General features: G+C 35.7%; 1 protein-coding gene across 6 annotated transcripts in view; it reads left to right on the plus strand.

Annotated features, from left to right (window-relative positions):
• Positions 1-21,201, plus strand: part of CMC1 (C-X9-C motif containing 1) — a 78,771-nt gene that overhangs the window by 6,337 nt on the left and 51,233 nt on the right. For 2 of the 6 annotated variants that reach the window (XM_063805534.1, XM_516338.9), the window contains exon 2: positions 16,103-16,192. The exons of 1 other annotated variant lie outside the window; for it this stretch is intronic. In XM_063805534.1, coding sequence (XP_063661604.1) covers positions 16,150-16,192 — 43 coding nt within the window. In that variant the 5' untranslated portion in view covers positions 16,103-16,149. Of the gene's footprint in view, positions 1-4,549; positions 4,707-5,826; positions 5,924-6,568; positions 6,604-14,954; positions 15,076-16,102; positions 16,193-21,201 lie in introns of those variants that run through there. 3 more of the 6 variants (XM_063805533.1, XM_024355231.3, XM_024355229.3) reach the window with 3 other exon arrangements.

The raw sequence follows: 21,201 nt of genomic DNA on the forward strand, positions 1-21,201 counted from the left end.
TCACTGCTTCATCTTGTACCTACCCTGGCCAATCCATACAATTAGTTATTTCTCTGAGAAGCCCTGGTTCCTTTTATTTGGGCACAGTATTAGAGAGTAAGAGCTGGTCACTAGAACTGCATGTAACTTGGGTGGTTTATTAATAGATTGCCTTTAGGAAAAGAAAAAAAAAAACCCTTAAGAGAGTAAGGAAAATAGGAGACGGGAGGGGAAAAATCTGAGCAAGGATGTGGTTTCAGGTCTTAACCTAATCAGCTCTGATGTACCACATGGTACATACAGTTTATTGTGCCTTGGAGGCAAGGGAGCTGGGCTTTCATGCCATTTTTCAGTCATTGGTTACTGTAGTAGTTGGGAGAGGGACAGCAGCAAGGAAAACAGCAAAGGGCTACCATGGCCAGGGGCAGTCCTGAGAAGGTTGCAGATATGAATGCTCCAACATTCTCTGCTGCAGGAGGGATACCAGCTCTATCCTAAAAATAATTTATCTGAATCTATTAGGAATCTTAGTTGGATAGTAAGAGTTTTGATAGTAGTGAGAGTTCAGATAGTGACAGGTCAGATAGGAATGGGTACTTGCACACATGTATACATACACACAGGTGCGTGTACTGCATCCAGTAAAGTGTCACAGGTTGTGGTTAACAAGTTTGAATAACACTGGCTTAAGATATACCTAAGGTAGGCTAAGCTGTACTTTTTTTTTGTCTTCTAGGCCATCGTACATGCTGTTCTCTCTAGAATTTCCCCCATCTTCCCTATCCCCAGGTCTACTGAATTCTTGTTCATTTTTCACAACTCAATTTAAAATCAGTTTCTTAGGAGACTTTTCCTGATTGCCACCACCTCCAGTTAAACATTTTTTTTTTAAGGTTTAGGATTAAAAACTCCACCAAAATATCATATAACCTATGTATAGAGTTGTTTTCCTTTTAGATATAAAGTCCTTTTCTTTGACAAATAAAAGGAAACCTTTTATTCAGATATGATGCGGCTATATGTAACAAATAATTGGAGAAATAAAAACATGATTTGAAGAATGGGAATGTTCTACCTGTGTAATAAATAGTAAATATTTTTCATATGAATCCACCTCTTTAAATTCATTAGAGACCAGATAAAAGGATAGGTCAGTTAATTTCACCTAGATTATAGAAGATTGGCCACCTCCTCCCAGGGAGGTAGTGTACTGTTGTGGAATCAACACCGAATTTGGGAGTTAGTAAGACTGACTTATTGTCTCAGACTTTGTCATTAACCTGTCCTTAATGACATAATATGAGGTTTGAGGATGAGAAGTAGGGAAAGAGATGTATCAGATAATTGCTAAGGTTGCTTCAAGCCTTGAACTTTTATGATTCTAAATATTAATACTTGTCATAGGTCTCAAGGGGTTCTTGACTCCACACAGAATTAAATTCAAGTTTGTGTCTTGTTGCCTGGATTAGTATCTTTTTTAATTTTTTGTTTGGGATGTTAAAATCATATGTGTAAAATTCTGTAGATGTCAAAAATATGAGAAGTATTACCTTGTACTTGATATAAGTGGACCAAACAAAATTGTGCCCAAATAAAACTATTGATACCCAAGTTAACATTCTCCCTGACAATCCTCTATTCTATTTTTGCATTTTTTCTTTTTTTTTGAGACAGAGTCTCGCTCTGTTGCCCAGGCTGGAGTGCAGTGGCGTGATCTCAGCTCACTGCAAGCTCCGCTTCCTGGGTTCGTATCATTCTTCTGCCTCAGCCTCCTAAGTAGCTGGGACTACAGGCGCCCACCACCATGTCCGGCTAATTTTTTTGTATTTTTAGTAGAGACGGGGTTTCACTGTGTTAGCCAGGATGGTCTCGATCTCCTGACCTTGTGATCTGCCTGCCTCAGCCTCCCAAAGTGCTGGGATTACAGGCGTGAGCCACCACGCCCAGCCTATTTTTGCATTTTTAAGTAAGAAGATTGAAGGAAAAAATTGCTGAGAATGTGGTGTTTACCATCCTGCATTGTGTTTTGCTAAAGAACTGTTACTGGGAGATTCTTACAGATCAAAAGATATGTTAATTACCTAAACATGACTAATTGGAATGTAGAGTATCACATATTTATGCTGCAGAATAAGGAACCTTGCTTGACTGATTCATTATTGTATACACAATCCCTGGTGTGGTGACTGGTACATAATAGGTACATACGTATTTGTTTACAGTGTATCTGTAACTATCAAATACTAAAACTCTTTTAAATATACGTGTCATTTGTTAAACAGTTAAAACAATTTTATTGCATATTTACCATATGCTAGGAGTTAGAGGGAATTACAAAGATGAGTTAGACGTGGTCTCTGACCTCATTAAAGTTAACTTTTACTTGCAGTAGTTCTCAGTCTAGCTGCATATTATAATTATTTGGGGAGCCTTAAAAAATATCAATGCCTGGCTTTTACCCCAGCATTTCTGATTTAACTGGTCTGGGGTGGGGCCCAAGCATTAAGAATTTTGTACAGCCCTCTCAGGTGGTTCTTGGGTACAGCCAGGGTTGAGAGCTTCTGGTACCAAAATCTGTCTTAGTCTACTCAGGCTGCCATAACAAAATCCCATAGACTGACTTGAGTGACCCACACAACATAGACTGGGTGGCTTAAAAAATGTACATTAATTTTTTTACTATTCTGGAGGCTAGGAAGTTCAAGACCAAGATTCAAGGAGATCTGGTTGCTGACAAGGACTCTCTTCCTGACTTGCAGATGGCTGCCTTCTCCCTGTGTGTTTACATGGCAGTGAGTGGGGAGGGATGGGGGAAGAGGAGGTTGAGGGAGGAGGAGGAGAGAACGAGAAGGAGAGAGAGCCCTCTGCTTCTTATGAGGCCACTAATCCTATCGAATTAAGGCCTCACCTTTATGACCGCATTTGACCTTAATTACCTCCCAAAAGCACTGTCTCCACATACAGTCACATTGAGGGTTAGGGATTCAACATATGAATTTGGAGAATGGTAAACACAATTCAACTCATGCCAACCACTGATCTAGCAGGAGAAGATTGGATATATAGTGTGATGTGATGTGTTTAAGTCCAGGTGTGATTATAGCAACAGAACGAGTGCAGGCAAAATCTTGGGGTTAGAGAAAGGAGAAATCACTTTTTAGTGCTGGAGGTCAGGAAGAACTTTGGGATGGAGAAATGTTGAATTGGGTTTGAAATAAGTAAACTTTGATAACAAAAAATAAGAGATAGAAGATGGAAAATAAAGACTGAGATTGAACTAGAGTTTGGCTTTACCTGTTACTTGCTGGGTAATGCTGCAAGATTGCTTTGAGCTTTCTGAGTCTTAATTTCTTTGTATCTGCTTCTAAATGAGATGATGTTTGTAAACCAGTTCCATCCACCACCCTTTTCTTCTTTCTGTAAATATTTATCGTGTTGCTTCTGTGTACTATATAACTATAAGCTGATTTTTCAGGTAAGAAGGGTAACATAACCACTAGGTTGGCAAAATGAAGGTTTACATTGTAGGAAATTTAAGTTGGAATTGAGCTGCTGGTGGGACTTAGAAACCACCAGTAGATAGTTGAAAATGTGGAAAGTTGGAGATGGAGATGAGCACTGAGAACTCAGTATCATAAACACTATCTTTAAAGGTGGAACCTTGTGGGATTGCCCCAGGAGGATTAAGTACAGATATTACCTTGAAAGTGTGTATAGTTCTAGTATTGTTACCATTGTTCAGGATATTTTTGAAACTCCTTTAAGATTTCCCTTTGGATTCTTCAGTACACTCGTCTTAATATCCTCATTTTGGCAAATCTTTGTTCTGAAAGTTAATTTGAATTTCAGCCAAAGTTTAACCAGAGACAGTCTGGTGAAGGTGATAGACGATCATCCTGGGAAATGCTGCCTCTTCTCTTGTCTCAGTTTGTTTTGTGTTGCTATAAATGAATACCTTAGGATGAGTAATTTATAAAGAAAGAAGTGTATTTAGCTCACAGTTCTGCAAGCTATACAGGAAGCATGGCATCTGCTTGGCTTCTGATGAGAACATTTATGCTGTGTCAGAACATGGCAGAGAAGATCAAAGGGGAAGCGGGCATGTGTGAAGAGGGACCAAACGTGAGAGGTGTCCTGACTTTTACAACAATCCAGTCTCTTGGGAACTAGTCATTTTCTCTGAGAACCAGCCCACTCTGAAGAACTAGTCCACTTCAGCAAGAGCAGGAATTCATTACTGCTAGAAGGGCACAAAGATGTTCATGAGACATCTGCCCTCATGTCCCAAACACATCCCATTAGGGACCACCTCCTTACACTGCCACACTGGGGATCAGATTTCAACATGAGATTTGGTGGGGACAAACCATATCCAAACCATATTGCTCCCACCCCAAAAAAGTTATATTATGGAACTGGTTTTCATGTTTACTTCAGATTAGCTCTGAAGCCATACCAAGAAAGATGATGTGATTTGAGCAAAGGCTGAGTCTTTGAAATAAGTGAAAAACCCTTCAATATAAAAATAATTATCCTATCCCATTATCAAAGTATTATATTTTCTTTATAGGAATTCTATGAAATATTGTAAGATAAAAGAAGAACCAGTAGTAACATGGTGGAGAGAGGCTTGAGGAACATTCATAGGATTGAGAATATTACACAATCTTCTAGATTTATATGAGAAAAAAAGTAAATCAGGCAATGTATTGCTAAGAAGGCCACAGGTATGCTGTCATTTATTACTTTCTCAAATGTCTGCTCCTGTCCCATAACACTGCTGATTTTCTGCCGGATATCAGTGGGAAATTGTGCTTGTAGGCGCAAAGACAGTCTTGAAGTTTTACCAAATAAAGTAAATGTGAAACTTGTTCATTTAAGAAATTATGGCCACAATGGCGGTTGTAACACAGTTCTAAAATTGGCATGTCTTATTGCATAAGTTAATTTCCTGCTTTGGTATACTTTTAAATATGTTGTCCCTTTCTGGCCTCCTCTTGGTTAAAGCAGTGTGGGTGGAAGAGGAACTTTTCACACCTAGCAATCTGCAGAATCTGAGGTCCAAGAAATAGGTGCTATTGGGAAATGGGCACATCTAGTGTGAACAAGGTGGTTAATTAACAGTGAAAGCTGATAGGACAGAGAAGCTCAGATGAAGCATACTATTGTGGGATATGGGTGTTACTTGACCCAGAAGCTAAGCAGAAATAGGCACATCTACCTCACTGATGTACTTTCCGTATTTTGTAAGCGTTTGAGCTTATACAAAATTAGATTGTTAGTGGCTGACCTAATATTTGATGTTTATTCTCTTTGAATGTGTTTTTCAGCCAGCTGACAAATTGCTCCTCTTGCTTTTAAAAATATTTTTTTTCCCATTGTAGGAAGCAGAATCAGAATTCCCTTTGATTTTACTTTCTGATAAAAAATTGAGAACTGAATTTTCAAATTTTGCTGGTTCAAATGGTGCTTCTGAAACACAAACTTACTGTCTAAAGGTTGTTTCCCTGCTTCAGCATAACTGTGGAAGCTCATTTAGCCTTGTTTGCTTAAGTCTCCTAACGCCCCCACTCCACGTGCATGGTGGTGTCATTGAAGGTTTAGAGCCTGGGTTACATGATCTTGGCATTGGCACTTTATTAGAAGCTTGGGTCATTTCACCTCTGTGAGCCTCCACTTCTTTATCTGCAAAATGAAATCAAAATACTTACCTGAGAGAACTGTTATGAAGACTGTATGTATTCATTGCCCTCATCTTCAGGTTTCACAGACAGGCAGGCTGGAGCATTGCGGGGAAGAAAACATCTCTCCTACTCTTGATTTCCCTTTTTGTTTTTGTTTTGTCAGTTCTAGTATGGCTTGAAGGAAAGAAGGTGAATTTTCCTATTTTAAGATGTCTCTTCGTCTACCCTTCCTCATTTTACTCTGTCGTTATAGCAAGAAGGTATGAACAAACTGGCAAGAGGAATATCTGGTCATGAGCATACATATCTTTGTGCTGTTGAGAAAAACTAGAGTCTGCCTAGATTCCTGGTGTGAAGCACTTAGTGAGAACTAACAATTGAGAACTCTGGTCTCATTGTATTGTATATCATGCCTTCTTCCCGGGGCTCTGCCTTTTGAGGCTCTTCATAGCTAGTAAAGAAGAGGGACCAGTCGGACGTGGCAGCTCACTCCTGTAATCCCAGCATTGGGGAGGCTGAAGTGGGTGGATCGCTTGAGTCCAGGAGTTTGAGACCAGCCTGGGAAACATAGTGAGATCCCATCTCTATAAAGTACACATAAAAAAATTAGCTTGATGTGGTGGTGTGTGCCTGTGTTTCCAACTACTTGGGAGGCTGAGATAGGAGGATCACTTAAACCTGGGAGGTAGAAGCTGCAGTGAGCTGTGATCACGCCATTGCGCCCTATCCTGGGTGACAGAGTAGTATTCTGTCTCAAAAAACAAAAACCAAAACCAAAAAACCCCCCAAAAAACTCCCCCCAAAAAGCTAAACAAACAAAGAAGAGGGATCCAAATATAGAAACTATTGCTAATGAGAACACTGTTGCAAGTTTATTACAAGCATTTTTCATGTTTTTCCTACAGAGTAAACAGTAGCACCAAACTGTCTTCAGGAGCAAGTAAGTGTTAACTAGTAAATTTTTAAAAAAATGGCATTACCTAAGTAAGTATCAAATTAGTTAAATTAGAATGTTTTCATTATTGAAAGGGCATAACTTGCCCTTCATATATCACATTCTTTGCTATTAAAGACTCTGTAATATTCTTATTTGCTTCACTGTTGTCTTTGTGGATTCATAGCAAGTGCTGTTGTCAGTAGCCTTATAATCTAGCACTGCCATATTGCAAGAACACATGAGCCCCAAAGCAAAATATGAGCTAACAAATTCAGCCAGTGAAAAAGGTGAAAATTGACTTCCAGGTGATGATAGAATGTTGAGAAGTTAGAGCTTTGGAAATTTTCCCTGGTGGTGTTATCCTGATTCTTTAATTCAGTATAAATTTATGTGACTATACAGTAGCAAACTTTCAAAATTTAATTTTTAGTTTTGCAACCTCTGTACAAATGTATAACATATATACACCAGATTGAGATTAAGAGAATCACTTTGTAATATTGTGAATAAAAATTGCCATATCTATAATATTTGTAATGTTGAAGATAGCTTTTTCAAAAATTATAATTAATAAATCATTGATATTTAGTGGCTGGTATGCTATCAAGTGGGAAAATCTTTAGTAGAATTTTCATATTTTTAATACTGTCATTTCTGATTTAATACCAAGAATTTGGAAAATTGAAATCAATATTAATACAATTCTGGAATTATTTATTTGCCCTAGGAAGTTTTAGAAGAATGATCAGATGTCTTGACAAGCCGTTTTAAAAATGTGTTTGATAGGAATATTATAGCTTAGAATTCATAATGTAGGTAAATTTCTGTTATAATTTATTTTTGGAAAAATGGTTTGATATTACACATCTATGTCTGTATTCAAGGAATTGATTCAAAATAATATTGCCTTAGTTATTTAAGACCATTGGAAGATTTATAGAGCAAATAGAAGATTCATCAGGATGCATTATGAATACGTTGTATAGATGAAAATTATATATGTGAAAAAAAGTAGCAATTTGAAATTAATTTTGTAAATAGATCAGTATAATCCAATGTCTTCTAATCTGTTTAGTAATTACACTGAATAGTTACTGATGTCTAGTTATGATTTATTCTGTAGGCAAGGCAAAAAGGAATTTGTGGAGATAGTCTCAGTTTTATTCTTTTCTCTGTAAGTAAGCACCAGCTTTCCACTCTACAAGATGTGTCACACAGTCCCTTCAAATTCCACAGGTCCACAACTGAATTTCTCTCTTACCTGATCCTTCTTTTGTATTCCCTATCTCAATAAATGGTCATATCCTTTTACTTGAGGCCAGAAAACTAGGAGTCCTCCTTGAATCATCCCTTTCCCTCATCCCCTTTAGGCACCATCAAGCTTATAGGACCTCCCTCTGAATTTGTCCTTTTCTCTCCATCCATGCTTCCAGTTCCTTCTCAGTGCTTTGTTTTGTTTCCTCTTTTTTTGTTTTTTTTGAGACAGAGTCTCCCTCTGTCTCCTAGGCTGGAGTGCAGTGGCGTGATCTCGGCTCACTGCAACCTCCACCTCCCGGGTTCAAGCAATTCTCTTGCCTTAGCCTCCTGAGAAGCTGGGACTATAGATGCGCACCACCATGCCTGGGTGATTTTTGTAGTTTTTTTTCACTAGAGACAGAGTTTCATCATATTGGCCAGGCTGGTCTTGAACTCCTGGCCTCAAGTGAGCCACCTGCTTCAGCCTCCCAAAGTGCTGGGATTACAGGCGTGAACCACTGTGCCCGGCCTGTTTCCGGTAGCTTCTGGCAAAGCTAAGGAAAAAGAGAATGTGTAAATAAATGATACAGCAAAGAGTTCAGCAAATTATGACCTATGGGCTAAATCTGGAAAGGCCTATAAGCTAGGAACGGTTAGTAACATTTTTGAAACGTTGTTAAAAAAAATGTATATATATACATGTACATACACACACACACACACACACACACGCGACAGAGATGATATGTAAAGCTTAAAATGTTTATACTCTGGTTCTTAACAGAAATAGTTTGTCTACCTTTACATAGGCAATGAAAATTAGAATACAACCACAGGTGTTGTAAAGAGAAAAAAAATCATGTGAACACCTTCATATCATTTTTTTGTTTGAAAATTTAGGCGAAATAGATAGGGTCATTGAGAAATATAATTTTGCTAAAACTTCAGCTGACTCTAGAATTAGTAAAAAGCCCTTACAAAATTGAAACAATAGTTACAATTCTCTTTGTGCCTGTGTGTCTTACACATGCACACATACATACACCAAAACGCAAGCCCTGATAGGTTGTGTATTGGTCAGGATTCCACCATGGAAATAATCAGTAGGAGAAAAAACATATATATATATATCTTAAGATGGGTATATATACATACACACATATGCATATATGTGTGTGTGTGTATATATATATATATATATATATACGTATACATGTTAAGAGATCTCACAAGAAATTGGTTTATGTGATTGTAGGGACCAGTTGGGCAAATCTGAAATGCACAGGGCAGGCTGTCAGGAAGGGCAGGCTTGGAATTCTTGATCTTGAGCTGAAGCTGCAGTCAGCAAGTGTAATTCTTCAGGAAAACCTCAATTCAACTCTTAAGGCCTTTGAACTGATTGTATTAGACCCACCCAAATTATCTTTGATAATCTTCTTTATGTGAATCTGCAAAATACCTTCAAAGCATCACCTGAATTAATGTTTGCATGAATAACTGGGGGCTGTAACCCAGCCGAACTGACACATAAAACTGACCATCACAGGTGGTTTTTAACAAACTTTCAAGGAACTGAGAATAATCTTTGTTTTATACACAGTGTTCTAGATAATATAAAGGGAGAGGAAGGTCCCTAATTTATTGTTTAAATAATGCAACTTTAACACCAAAACAATGCAAAGATAAGGGAGGAGAGTCATAGGCAAACACCGACATGGTGACAACTTGAAAAGATTTTAAACAAAATTTGAGCATCCAAGACAGAGGTCTTGCTAGTTACTACTTAACCACTTTTCTAAAGGATGTAGCCAGCAAGAATTAAAAAAGAGGATGCAAAACTGTTTCTGTGATTGTCTACATAGAAATTGGAAGAGAATCTATTGTCAAAATATTAAAATTGAGAGAGGTTTTATTGATTATAAGGACAACATAAAAAATCAATTGAACCTAAGCACTAGCAGTAAATAATTACAACAGTTTATTTATGGAAAGATATATTTACTAATAGAAATCTAATGAAAGATGAACAGTAACTTTAAGGAGAAAATTATGAATCTTTTTGTCTACTTAGTAACCTAATTTCTAATAGTTATGTGTTGAAATCTCCCACTGTGAGTGCAGATTTCTATAATTTTTTAAGCTAATCGATTTTAAATTGAGGTAAAATATACAGTGAAATTTACAGATCTTAAATGAGTTTTCATAAATGTATATATCCTAATTAAGACATTTTTCGGAGAGTACCTTTTCAGCTCCCATATATAATCACTGTTGTAATTTTTATCACCATAGATTAACTTTGCATGTTCTTGAATCATGGCAGTATGTACTCCTTTGTCTGCTTTCTTTTGCTCAAATGTTTTTGAGATTCACCTAGGGTAGATCACCTATCCTACTGATAGTAGTGGTATACCAATAGTATCATTGTTTTTTATTGCTAAGTGATTTTTGGCTATTCTGAATGATGCTTCTCTAAATAGACTTGTACAAGTTGTTTTCTGGACTTATATTTTCTTTTTTTTGTTTTTGAGACTGAGTCTCACTCTGTCGCCAGGCTGGAGTGCAGTGATGCCATCTTGGCTGACTGCAACCTCCGCCTCCTGGGTTCAAGTGATTTTCCTGCCTCAGCCTCCCGAATGGCTGGGACTTTAGGCGCACGCCACCATGCCCAGCTAATTTTTGTATTTTTAGTAGGGACGGGGTTTCACCATGTTGGCCAGGATGGTCTCGATCTCTTGACCTCGTGATCTGCCCACCTCGGCCTCCCAAAGTGTTGGGACTACAGGCATGAGTGAGCCAGGACTTATGTTTTCATTTATCTTGCATAAGTGAATACTTAGGAGTGGAACATATTTAACTTTATAACTCAGCAGTTTTCCAGAGAAATGTATCATTTCACAGTTCCATCAGCAAGATATGAAAGTTGCAGATGCTCCACATTCTCTCCAACGTTGGTGTTGTCATTGTTTTTAATTTTAGTCATTCTCGTGCGTACAAAATGATATAAGGGGTTTCATTTGCAGTCTCTTAATGATTAATGATTTTGAGCACCTTTATATATATATATATATTTACAATTTGCATATCATCTTTTGTGATGTGTCCATTCAAGCCTTTTGTCCATCTTTTATTGAGTTTTTATTATGGATAGATAGGGGTTCTTGATACATTCTGGACTCAAGTCCTTTGTTATATATATATGAAATAAATTTTTCTTCCTGGTCTGTGGCATGCCTTTTTAAAATTTTCTTAATTGTGTCTTTTGATAAACAAATGATTTCATATTAGTGAAGTCAAATTTATAATTTGTATAATTTATTTTTACTGCCTTATGCCCTCTTTAAGAAACTGTCTACTCCAAGGAATTGAAGGTTCTTTTTTGTTTAATAGTTTTAGTTTTTACATTAGGCTTATGATCCATTGCTAATTAATTTTTGTGGTTACTGTGAAGTAGGGGGTCAAAGGGTTTAGCTTTTTTTTTTTTCCGTGTTAATACGGTTCTGCCACCATTTGTCGAAAATAATTTTATTTCTTCATAAACTAGCCTTGGTGCATTTGTCAATAAATTGATCGTATATACATGGAAGTATTTCTGGATTCTTTTTTTTTTTTTTTTTTGAGACGGAATCTCGCACTGTCACCCAGGCTGGAGTGCAGTGGTGAGATCTCAGCTCACTGCAAGCTCTGCCTCCCGGGTTCATGCCATTCTCCTGCCTCAGCCTCCGGAGTAGCTGGGACTACAGGCACCCGCCACCAAGTCCGGGTCATTTTTTGTATTTTTTTTAGTAGAGACAGGGTTTCACCGTGTTAGCCAGGATGGTCTCGATCTCCTGACCTCGTGATCCGCCCGCCTCGGCCTCCCAAAGTGCTGGGATTACAGGCGTGAGCCACTGTGCCTGGCCTTCTGGATTCTTTTGTTCTCTTTTGTTACGTTACTCTTTTTGGCTACCCAAATTATGCCAGCACTACGTCGTCTTGACTTCTGTAGTTTTGTAGTATGACTTGTAATCGGGTAGTTGCTGCGTAGCATCTAAATTTGTTCTTCTGTTTTAGTGTTGTTTTGGCTATTCTATGTCCTTTGTGCTTCCTTGTACGTTTTTTCACTTTTTTATTATAACTTTATTTTTTAATAATATAATAATAGGAAACTACAAAATCATGCAGTTTCCATGTACCTGCCTTCTTCCCTTTCCCTAATGATGCTATCTTACATAACCATGACATGTATATTCTCAGTGGGTGTGATAACTGCCTTCAAAAGGATAACAATTGACATTGGTGGAGACAGAAATCTTACTCTCTTAATGTATAAAACAATGTTACACCCGCAGTGCATAAACATATATGCTATAGCTGTGATATTAACATTTCATAGGGGTACATTAGGAAAAAATGTCAAAAAAGGGTCCTTTTAGGGCAAAAATTAAAAAAGGTTGGCACAGGCTCCTATAATTAAATGTGGACAAGGAAACTGGGAATTGGCAATGGTATAATATTGTTGATTCAGGTACTAATCTTAGTCGAATTTCACCAGTTTTTACATGCATTTTTTTTGTTGTTCTATAGTTATATGACATCTGCATCATGAGGATTTTCTCCTGTGATTGTTTCTAGAAGTTTTTTTCTTTAACTTTTTATTTTGAAATATAGACTCACATAAAATTGTGAAAAATGCTATATAGTCTTGAGTGTCCATCTCATAGCTTTCCCCAGTGGTGACATCTTATATATCTGTAGTACAATATCAAAACCAGGAAACTGAAGTTGATACAATACTGTTAACTAGATTATAGATCTTTTCAGTTTTCACCAGTTTTTACGTGTACTCATATGTGTGTGTGTATAATTCTGTGTAATTTTATACCATGTTTCTTTTTTTATAGGGAAAGCGTTCAGAGTTTTAGTATTAAGTATGATGTAAGCTAGAAGATTTTTTGTAGATGCCCTTCATTAAAGAATTTCTCTTCTGTTCCACGTATACTGATTTTGTTTTTTATGAATGCATGTAGAATTTTGTCCAATTTTTTTTGGCATCGATATGATTATATGGTTTTCCTTTTTTGGACTGTTAATATATCTCATGGATTACATGGATTGAATTTTGAATGGTGAACCACCCTTGCCTCCCTGGAATAAGTCCAACGTTGTTATGTGTCTTTCTTTTTATGTATCGCTGAGTTTGATTTGTTAATATTTTGTTGAGGATTTTTGCATCTGTGTTCATGAGGCATACTGGTGTGTAGATTTGGTGTGTATGTGTATGTGTTTTGTAAATACCATTCTTGCTTTTAGTATCAAGGTATCTGTGCCTTCTTGAGTGAGCTTTGGTTGGTTTGTAGTTTTTTTAAAGGAATTTATTCATTTCATTCTAGTTGTCAAGTTCATTGGCCTAAATTTGTTCATAATATTCCCTTATTATTTAAAAATATTTATCATTTCTGATGTTTGAAATTTGTGACCTTAGTCTGGCTAGTGGTTTATAAATTTTATTGATCTTATCCCCTCAAAGAACCAGCTTTAATTTCATTGTTTTTTTTTCTTTTATTTGTGTGGTATTCTTTATTTCATTGATTTATATTTTGATATTTATCTTTTCCTCTTTTGCTTGCTTTGTGTTTATTTTACCCTTTTTCTGGTTTCTCAAGGTAGAAACTTAAGTTAATACAAGACCTTTTTTCTTTTTCTAGATAGGTTTTTAGTGCTACAAATTTCCTGCCAAGTACTGTTTTAGCTGCATCACATAAATTTTGATATATTGTGTTTTTATTTTCATTCATATCAAAATACTTTCCCATTTCCTTTTTGGCATTTGCTTAGATCCATGGGTTATTTAAAAGTGTGTTATTTAGCTTACAAATATTTGGAGATTATCCAGAGATCTGTTATTGGTTGCTAATTTAATTACATTGGTGTCAGGGAACATAGTTTGTAGGGCTTGAAATTCCTTCAGATTTATTGAGATTTGTTTTATAGCCAGATTATGGTTTATCTTAGTAGATGTTCTGCTGTTATTAGGTAGAGTATTCTATAAATGTTAGTTAGGTCAAGTTAGTTGATAATGTTGTTCAAGTACTTCACAGTTTTAACGAACTTAAATATATGTTTTTGTAATATGACTTATATATTTTACATTTGTATATCATGCGTTCAGTTTTTTTTTTCTATCAGAGCATATTCTCTGTTACATCTTGTGAGAGATTTTATTTTACAAAGAAGGTTACAAAATTATCTCCCATTCTTCATGCTTTTCTGTAGTGTGGTTTTGTTACCAAGAATGGAATCTGATTTCCTTCCACCTGAGTGTGGGCTATCCTTAATGACTTGACATCAGTATAGTGTAGCATGAACGAATGGTGTTGCATGGCTCCAGGTAGAGAGGCCATTGGTAGATGTTCTGGTTTACAGTCCTAACTGAGCACTTCTTTTGGCCATTCCAGGCCAGATGTCAGATGCATATATGAAAAAAGAAGTAATTTTGGAAGTAAATCCTCCAGCCCCAGCTTTTGTAGCTGGTGGGACTCTAGAGCAGGTGTTCAATTTGCCATTTTAGTCCAATTTTGGAAGTTGTGTTTAAAATGCACACCAGAGCCACCAGAACTTTGAGTCTTCCCAGATCAGGCCCCTCTGACCCATAGTTTATTGTTTATTGTTCTACATCACTAAATTTGATTAGTGGTTGTTGCACATAGTAGTCATTCCCCAGTGTACGAAGGGGATTGGTTTCAGGAGCCCCATATTTACCAAAACCTGTGCATTCTCAAGTCCCACCATGGGCCCCTCAGAACCCATGTGTATGAAAAGTCGGCCTGAAAAGTTGGTATACCATATAGGTTCGCATCTCCAAAATATTGTATTTTCAATCTGCATTTGGTTGGATAATATCTGAGTATTAAGTGGACCCCCACAGTTCAAACCCGTGTCGTTCAAGGATCAACTGTAATAAGGAGATTACTTCTTTTTCTGTAGGGTTTGAAGGTGGTAAGCATTTTAGTTCCTTTATATCTGAATGTCCTTAACCTCACTCATAATTGGTAGTTTAGAGACTCTAGAATTCTTTGTAATTCTTTATAATTCTCTCTCAGAACTTTGAAGTTATTTCTCCATTGTCTTGTTGCATCATGTCTTGCCAGTGAGCCATGATGTAAATCTGATTCTCATTCCTTTATGTAGGCAGTGTTTATTCCCTTTTGAAGCTTTTAGGATTTTGGGGTTTCAGACATTTCATCAGAGTGCATTTAGGTAATCCATGGTCCATTGCTGTCTGAGGACTCAGGTCTTTGTATTTGCCTCAGTATATTTATTATACTTAACAATAATCTAAAATCTTCTTTCCTGTATTCTTTTAATGGGAAACTTTCTGGTCTTTTGGGGATAAATACCTATATATACTTTTTTCACCCGTGGCCTGAAGGCAGCAGAGGAGGTGACCATTTGGCTGCTACTGAGTCACTTTAATTAATAACTGTTTAGTTTCCTCCAGGGAAGTTTTCTTGCCTTCCATATTTGCTGCTTCAGAGCATGGAGCAGCACCCACTTTTGGCATGCGTGTTTTTCCTGGATACTCTATAGTAATATGATTACCTCATTTAATCTGATCTAATCTGCCTTTTTTTCTTTCAGAGATTCCTCATCTTTTTTGGTTCACTGAAGGCACTTATCCTTTGTTTATTTTTCAGGACTCTCTTAGCATTTAAGGAGCAGGTGGGACTCTAGAGCAGGTGTTCAATTTGCCATTTTAGTCCAGTTGTGGAAGTTGTGTTTAAAATGCGCAGAAATCACACACGCTTTGTTTTCATATGGACTTGTAGTTCCACCTTTTCTTCTGTTAGTTCTTTTTTAGGCTACTCTTACTACTAGGTAGAAAAACTACTTGTGTGTCTCTTAATCTTGTATCTCTTCATCTATTCTTGGATCTCAGTATCAGTGAAAATCCTCTTTTGTGGATTATATTAATAAGGGAATGATTTAGATGCCAACTTTGACAAGACTGCATGGAATATGTTATAAAGTAAAAATGTTGTAGTATAGTTTGCAGAAATTTTAAGAAACATGTTGCTTGTATTCCTCACATTTTTGTTTTTGTATATAAAAAAATCATTGCAAATAGGTTGAGTTTTAATGACTAAAATAATCACAATTTCATAAGGTTGTAAGTTTTGAGTGTATTTGCATAGGATTTTATTTTAAGTAAACCAGAGTCTTATTTTTCCTTTAATCTGGTGATTTGCTTGAGACTTTATTAAAGAAAGATCTTTTTTTTTTTCAGACCAGCATCTCAGACATGTCGAAAAAGATGTTTTGATCCCTAAAATAATGAGAGAAAAGGCCAGAGAGAGGTGTTCTGAACAAGTTCAAGGTAACATTCAAATATTCATGTAAAGATCAAATTTATTTTTAATAATATGATCTGAATTTAATCCTTAGCCCCAGAATCAAGTAGTCAATGAATTAATATGTATGAAATGCTTCTCACCCTTTCGCTGAAATACCAGTATTTCAGCTTTCAGAACTTCCAGTGATGTTCAATTCATTTACAGTTTAAAAATATTTCCCTAAATTACTAGTAAAAAACATTTTTTGTTTTTTTACCCTCAGAGGTACAGTTATATACATAGAAAAACTTGGTATGAGTAATTTGGAGAAACAAGTTATTCTTATGATTTTTATAGGGGAGGAAGAAACATCAAATCTAACATACACCTGTTTTCCATCTGTCACCATATTCACATACATATATATATTCTAAGGTGATTTTCCTTGGTGTCATTGTCTATTACTGAATTGTTAATAGAATCCTGATAGGACTTACAGTGAGTCTGGGGTTTTTGTTTTGTTTTATGTTTCTAAGTGGAAGATATTTATGTAAATACATACACTAGACAGCTACAAGTATATGTTTTCTTTGGAAAATGTTTCAACATGAAATACTCCTATAGATCTAGAGACATCAGTGATTAATATGTAATATTCTAGTGAAACATGTAAAGAAAGCAGTGAAAGGTGAATAGTGAGGCCATAATACATTTGTAAATGATGAGTTATTAGAAAAGCACATGGCAATATTACTTTAGAAATATCTTAAAAAAATTCTGTCTCTTGGAAGGGCCATCAAAAAGAAGTAATAAACTTTTGTGGACATAGGCTATTTTCCTGGCTTTACTTCTTCACTTTCCCTGTGGTCATCTTTATTGAGGAACCACAATAATTTTTAGTGAGGATGATGGGCTGCACTTCCACTGCAAGCTTCACTACAGGGGAGCAGGGCTGTGTCAACTCTAATTTCAGGACTGGGTCAATAACATTTGGATACTAGGAACACTTTTGTTCCCTTCCCTGTCCTCTGCCCTTAGAGAGGGCCTTTGCAATTGATGAATGGAGGCAATAAAATAAAGAGTAGTTCTTTGGACTCAACAATGTGTGATGGTCATTTTTGTTTCTTCAATAACTTATTATGACCTATTCCATTTTAAAACTCATATAAATAACCATCCAATGGTTTTACTCTTGATTTCTTGTGAATTAGTTTAATCAGAGTACCTTTCTTTAACACCTACCCCCAGATGTCTTGAGACGTCAACCTATTGACACCTGCAGGTAGTGCATGTATGGCATTGGTAGGTGTCATGTTTATGGTCACAAGAGGTACATCCTGCACATTCCTCATACAACTTAAAAAATACATATCCTGATTCAGGTGAGGGGAGATAAAACTTAAAAACCCTATAATAAAGTTGTAGGGCTTTTTACTGCTGGGAAAATTTACTTATTACTGATATATCAGTCTAAAGTTACACATATAAGTTGTATGTATGCTGTCATGTAGCATATTGTCTTTATACCTAGAATGAAAGAAAGCTAGCTAACTCAATTACAGATTTAATTTTTACTGACATAATTCCAAGGAAAATGCAGAATGATTGTATGACTTTGAGTTTTGTTTTTGGTTTTTGAAATGAAAGAGTAGAGTATAACTTTAAAATATTTATTTGTGTTACAAAACTAGTGTTTTATAATGGTACAGAAAATAAAGTGTTTAATTTTCACTTCATCAAAAGTTAAGTTGTTTAGGATGTTGACGTAGTTAAGTTTTTGCTGTTTTAATATACTTACGGTTTCTGAAGACTGAAAGCATCTTAAAATCTGTGACTCATTTGGATTATTTAAATGTATTCATCTATATTAGAATGTAATAATATAATTTGAATATCTTATAGATAATTATATATTGATTTTTTAGGCCATGTGATTCAAAACAATATTTTAGAATCTAAAATTGATAAGAGAATAATAAGTCTTTAGTATTTTCTAACCATATAAATTAGGAAATCATGTACATTAGAATTATTCAAGCAGCAGAAGAAAACTTCATTTAAACTCAACAGTTATACATAATTTAGAATTGGGACATTTCCATTGTAGTTTATTTACTGTTTATAACTTTTGCTTTATTAAATAATTATAGGATTTTATATAAAAGCATTATATATGCCAATTGTATGGTTCTTAGATAAAAGATACAGGAATTTTAATAAGTGATCTGACTTTCTGCTAAATGCCTAAAACATGATTATGTAGGAAAGCTTTTCCGTTAGATTTTTTTTTTTAATGTCATTTCAACCCAGCTGATCATAAGAATTGGGTCAGACTGCCAGCAACTTAGGTTTGTGAAGGGAATGGAACAGCTTTTCCTTGGACAAAGAGAAATGAAATCACTTTCAGTGAAAGAAAGATGCCTCATTATAGTCACCAACAGCAGTTATTGACAGCTACACTTCCTATTAACAAGGAGCATTTAACTAAGAGTTTGGCTGTTGGATCTTTGGACTTGATCTAATTTGCTAGCATTAATTAGTTTCTTTTGAGCATAGACACTTGGTGCTCACAGCTATAGATTTGGAGGGCTAATTAGGATAGAAAATTGAACAGAATTGGGTAAGGCATTAACCTTCAACCATTACCAGCTGGGACACTGATAAAGACCACAGAGTCCAAATGTTACCTATTGATGTGAAGAGTACCCTAATGAATATCAATTTCAGCCAGGTTGCTATATTCTTACTAGTTCTGTCTTCATTTTAATTTTTTAACCAGCTTACATGATACCCTCTTTATCTATACACCATTGGTTTTTACTTAATGTACACTGAATTAGTCTGAGTTGCATATTTCACCTAATGTTTAAATACAGTTAAAATTTGTCTTAAGCAATAGATAACATTTAGAATGTTTCATCATTATATATCCATATACTTCTAAAATTTAATTTTAATCTGGAATTACATGATTCTAATTCTACAGTGAATTTGTATAAGTTCCAGTAACTATGCCATTTCAGTATAATGAAAACTATAACGTAGTACAAAAAAATTTTAGCTTTTGGGTGACAAATAGTGTTCATATTATTCAAATGGTGTCAACTCTTGAATCTTGGTCTTTATAAAATATATTTTTAATAATGTAAAATAAACACAAAAGTATATGGTGTTTTTTTTTTTGGTTTTTTTTTTCCTTTTTCTTTGAAATGGAGTCTCACTATGTTGTGCAGACTGGTCTCCAACTCCTGGGCTCAAACAAGTCTCCCGCCTTGGCCTCCCAAAGTGCTGGGATTGCAGGCATGGACTACTGCGCTCAACCTCTGTTTCTTTTTGAAGAGAAGAATAGTGCTTAGCACCTTTCCTTTTTGAACTTTGATTTGATTAGAAAGGAGAATCCTGATCTTGCTATTGGGGAAACTTTGACAAGATTATAAACTCTGTTGGTATCAAAAGAAAAATTAATTGATTTAAATATAAAATTTAATTTTATAGTTTTCTTTCTTTGCTAGTGATGTTATTGGTGGTGAATAAAGCCGCTAAAATAAATGACTGAAGTATACTGGTAGATATTAACACAGTGAACACTGAGTACATTGGGAATGGAACTGAAGGAAAACCCTAGAATGGCCAAATCGCTTTCTTACTTCCTCCCACTTTCCTCACCTTCCAAAAGCCAAAACAGTAACCTCCCACCAACTGTAATGATGAAATCATTGCTTTTTCTTGGATCTAGGAGTTAGCACCTTGTGTCTTAGGGAGATGGTTTGACAAACTCTGGATTTCAACTTTTGTCTTTTTCTAGCTGTTTGACTTCACTAATTAAATGATTTACGTTTTCTATGTTAGTAATATTTAAAAAATATTGTTTGCCATATATAGGTAAAGTGTGCATACTAGTATTAATACATTTTTCTTCATAAGAGGAAGAGTCACTGAATTATATAGTGTTTTGTAAAAATTCCTCTTTATATTTCTTTGCTTTTTTTGAAGTGCATAGTTGACATTTGCTATAAAGTCTCTATATTGGATAATGACACTTGCTTTAGAAATAATAACAGCCCTTTCTCTTTTTTCCTTTTGCTATCACAGGTAAAGGCAGAAAAGTATTTTGTCATCAGGGATGGGTTGGAACTTTCTTTAACCTAGCCGTATTCTCTTACTGACTCCTTTCATCTCTTGGGCCTTCTTTTCCCTTATTTTAATGTTTCTTTTGTATTTATGTTGCAGTCTTTATGATCTGTTGTCCAATAAGTGGGATATAGCTCTGAAAGAATTATATAAAGTACAAGGAAGCATGGGTTATTTGTTTGTTTGAAACATCACAGAGCTGTAGGTAAATAACAAAGAAGCTTGATAAAATGTGCTCTTCTGTCAATCACACAGAACTGAAGTATGTTTTATTTTGTGAAATTCCAAAGATAAGTGAATAAACAAAAAATAATCAAGTCAAGAATGCTTAGAATGTTCTTTAGGAAGTTTACAGGCAGATAATTATCAGAACAGCATTGAAATAGGTTGCAGGGCTGCAGACTATATACATGGTCAAAGTAATCACTCTTCTGTCCAACTGTGTTACTTGAAGCTGCCAAAAATCTGCCTTTTTATTTGTTGTTTGAGGTGTACCACTCTTATTACATGTATTTTTGTCATTAACCAGTGCACCAGTATTAACTAATGCTGAAGCGGATATGCAACACATCTTGAGACTGGTTTTGATATACTAAAAGGAAAATAATCACTGCATGTGATGAATAGCTGTTATATATGAGTATATTATACAGTCTAAGAAACACAAGTAGATATAAGGCACAGTTTCTGCACTTTGGGCTTACACTGGACTATCTCATGGGTTCCCAATCACCATTGGATTGGTTGATTCACTAGGAAGACTGACAGGACTCAGCATATAATCCTATTCATAGCTAAAGGTTATTACAGCAAAAAGATACAAAGCAAAATCAACAAACGGAAAAGGCATATGGGAAAGTTCAGAAGAAACTGTGGCACAAGCTCCATGAGTCTTCTCCTGGTAGAGTCACTCAGGGTGTGC

This window comes from Pan troglodytes, chromosome 2 (genome assembly GCF_028858775.2).
Source record: "Pan troglodytes isolate AG18354 chromosome 2, NHGRI_mPanTro3-v2.0_pri, whole genome shotgun sequence".
NCBI classification, from domain to species: Eukaryota; Metazoa; Chordata; class Mammalia; order Primates; family Hominidae; genus Pan; species Pan troglodytes.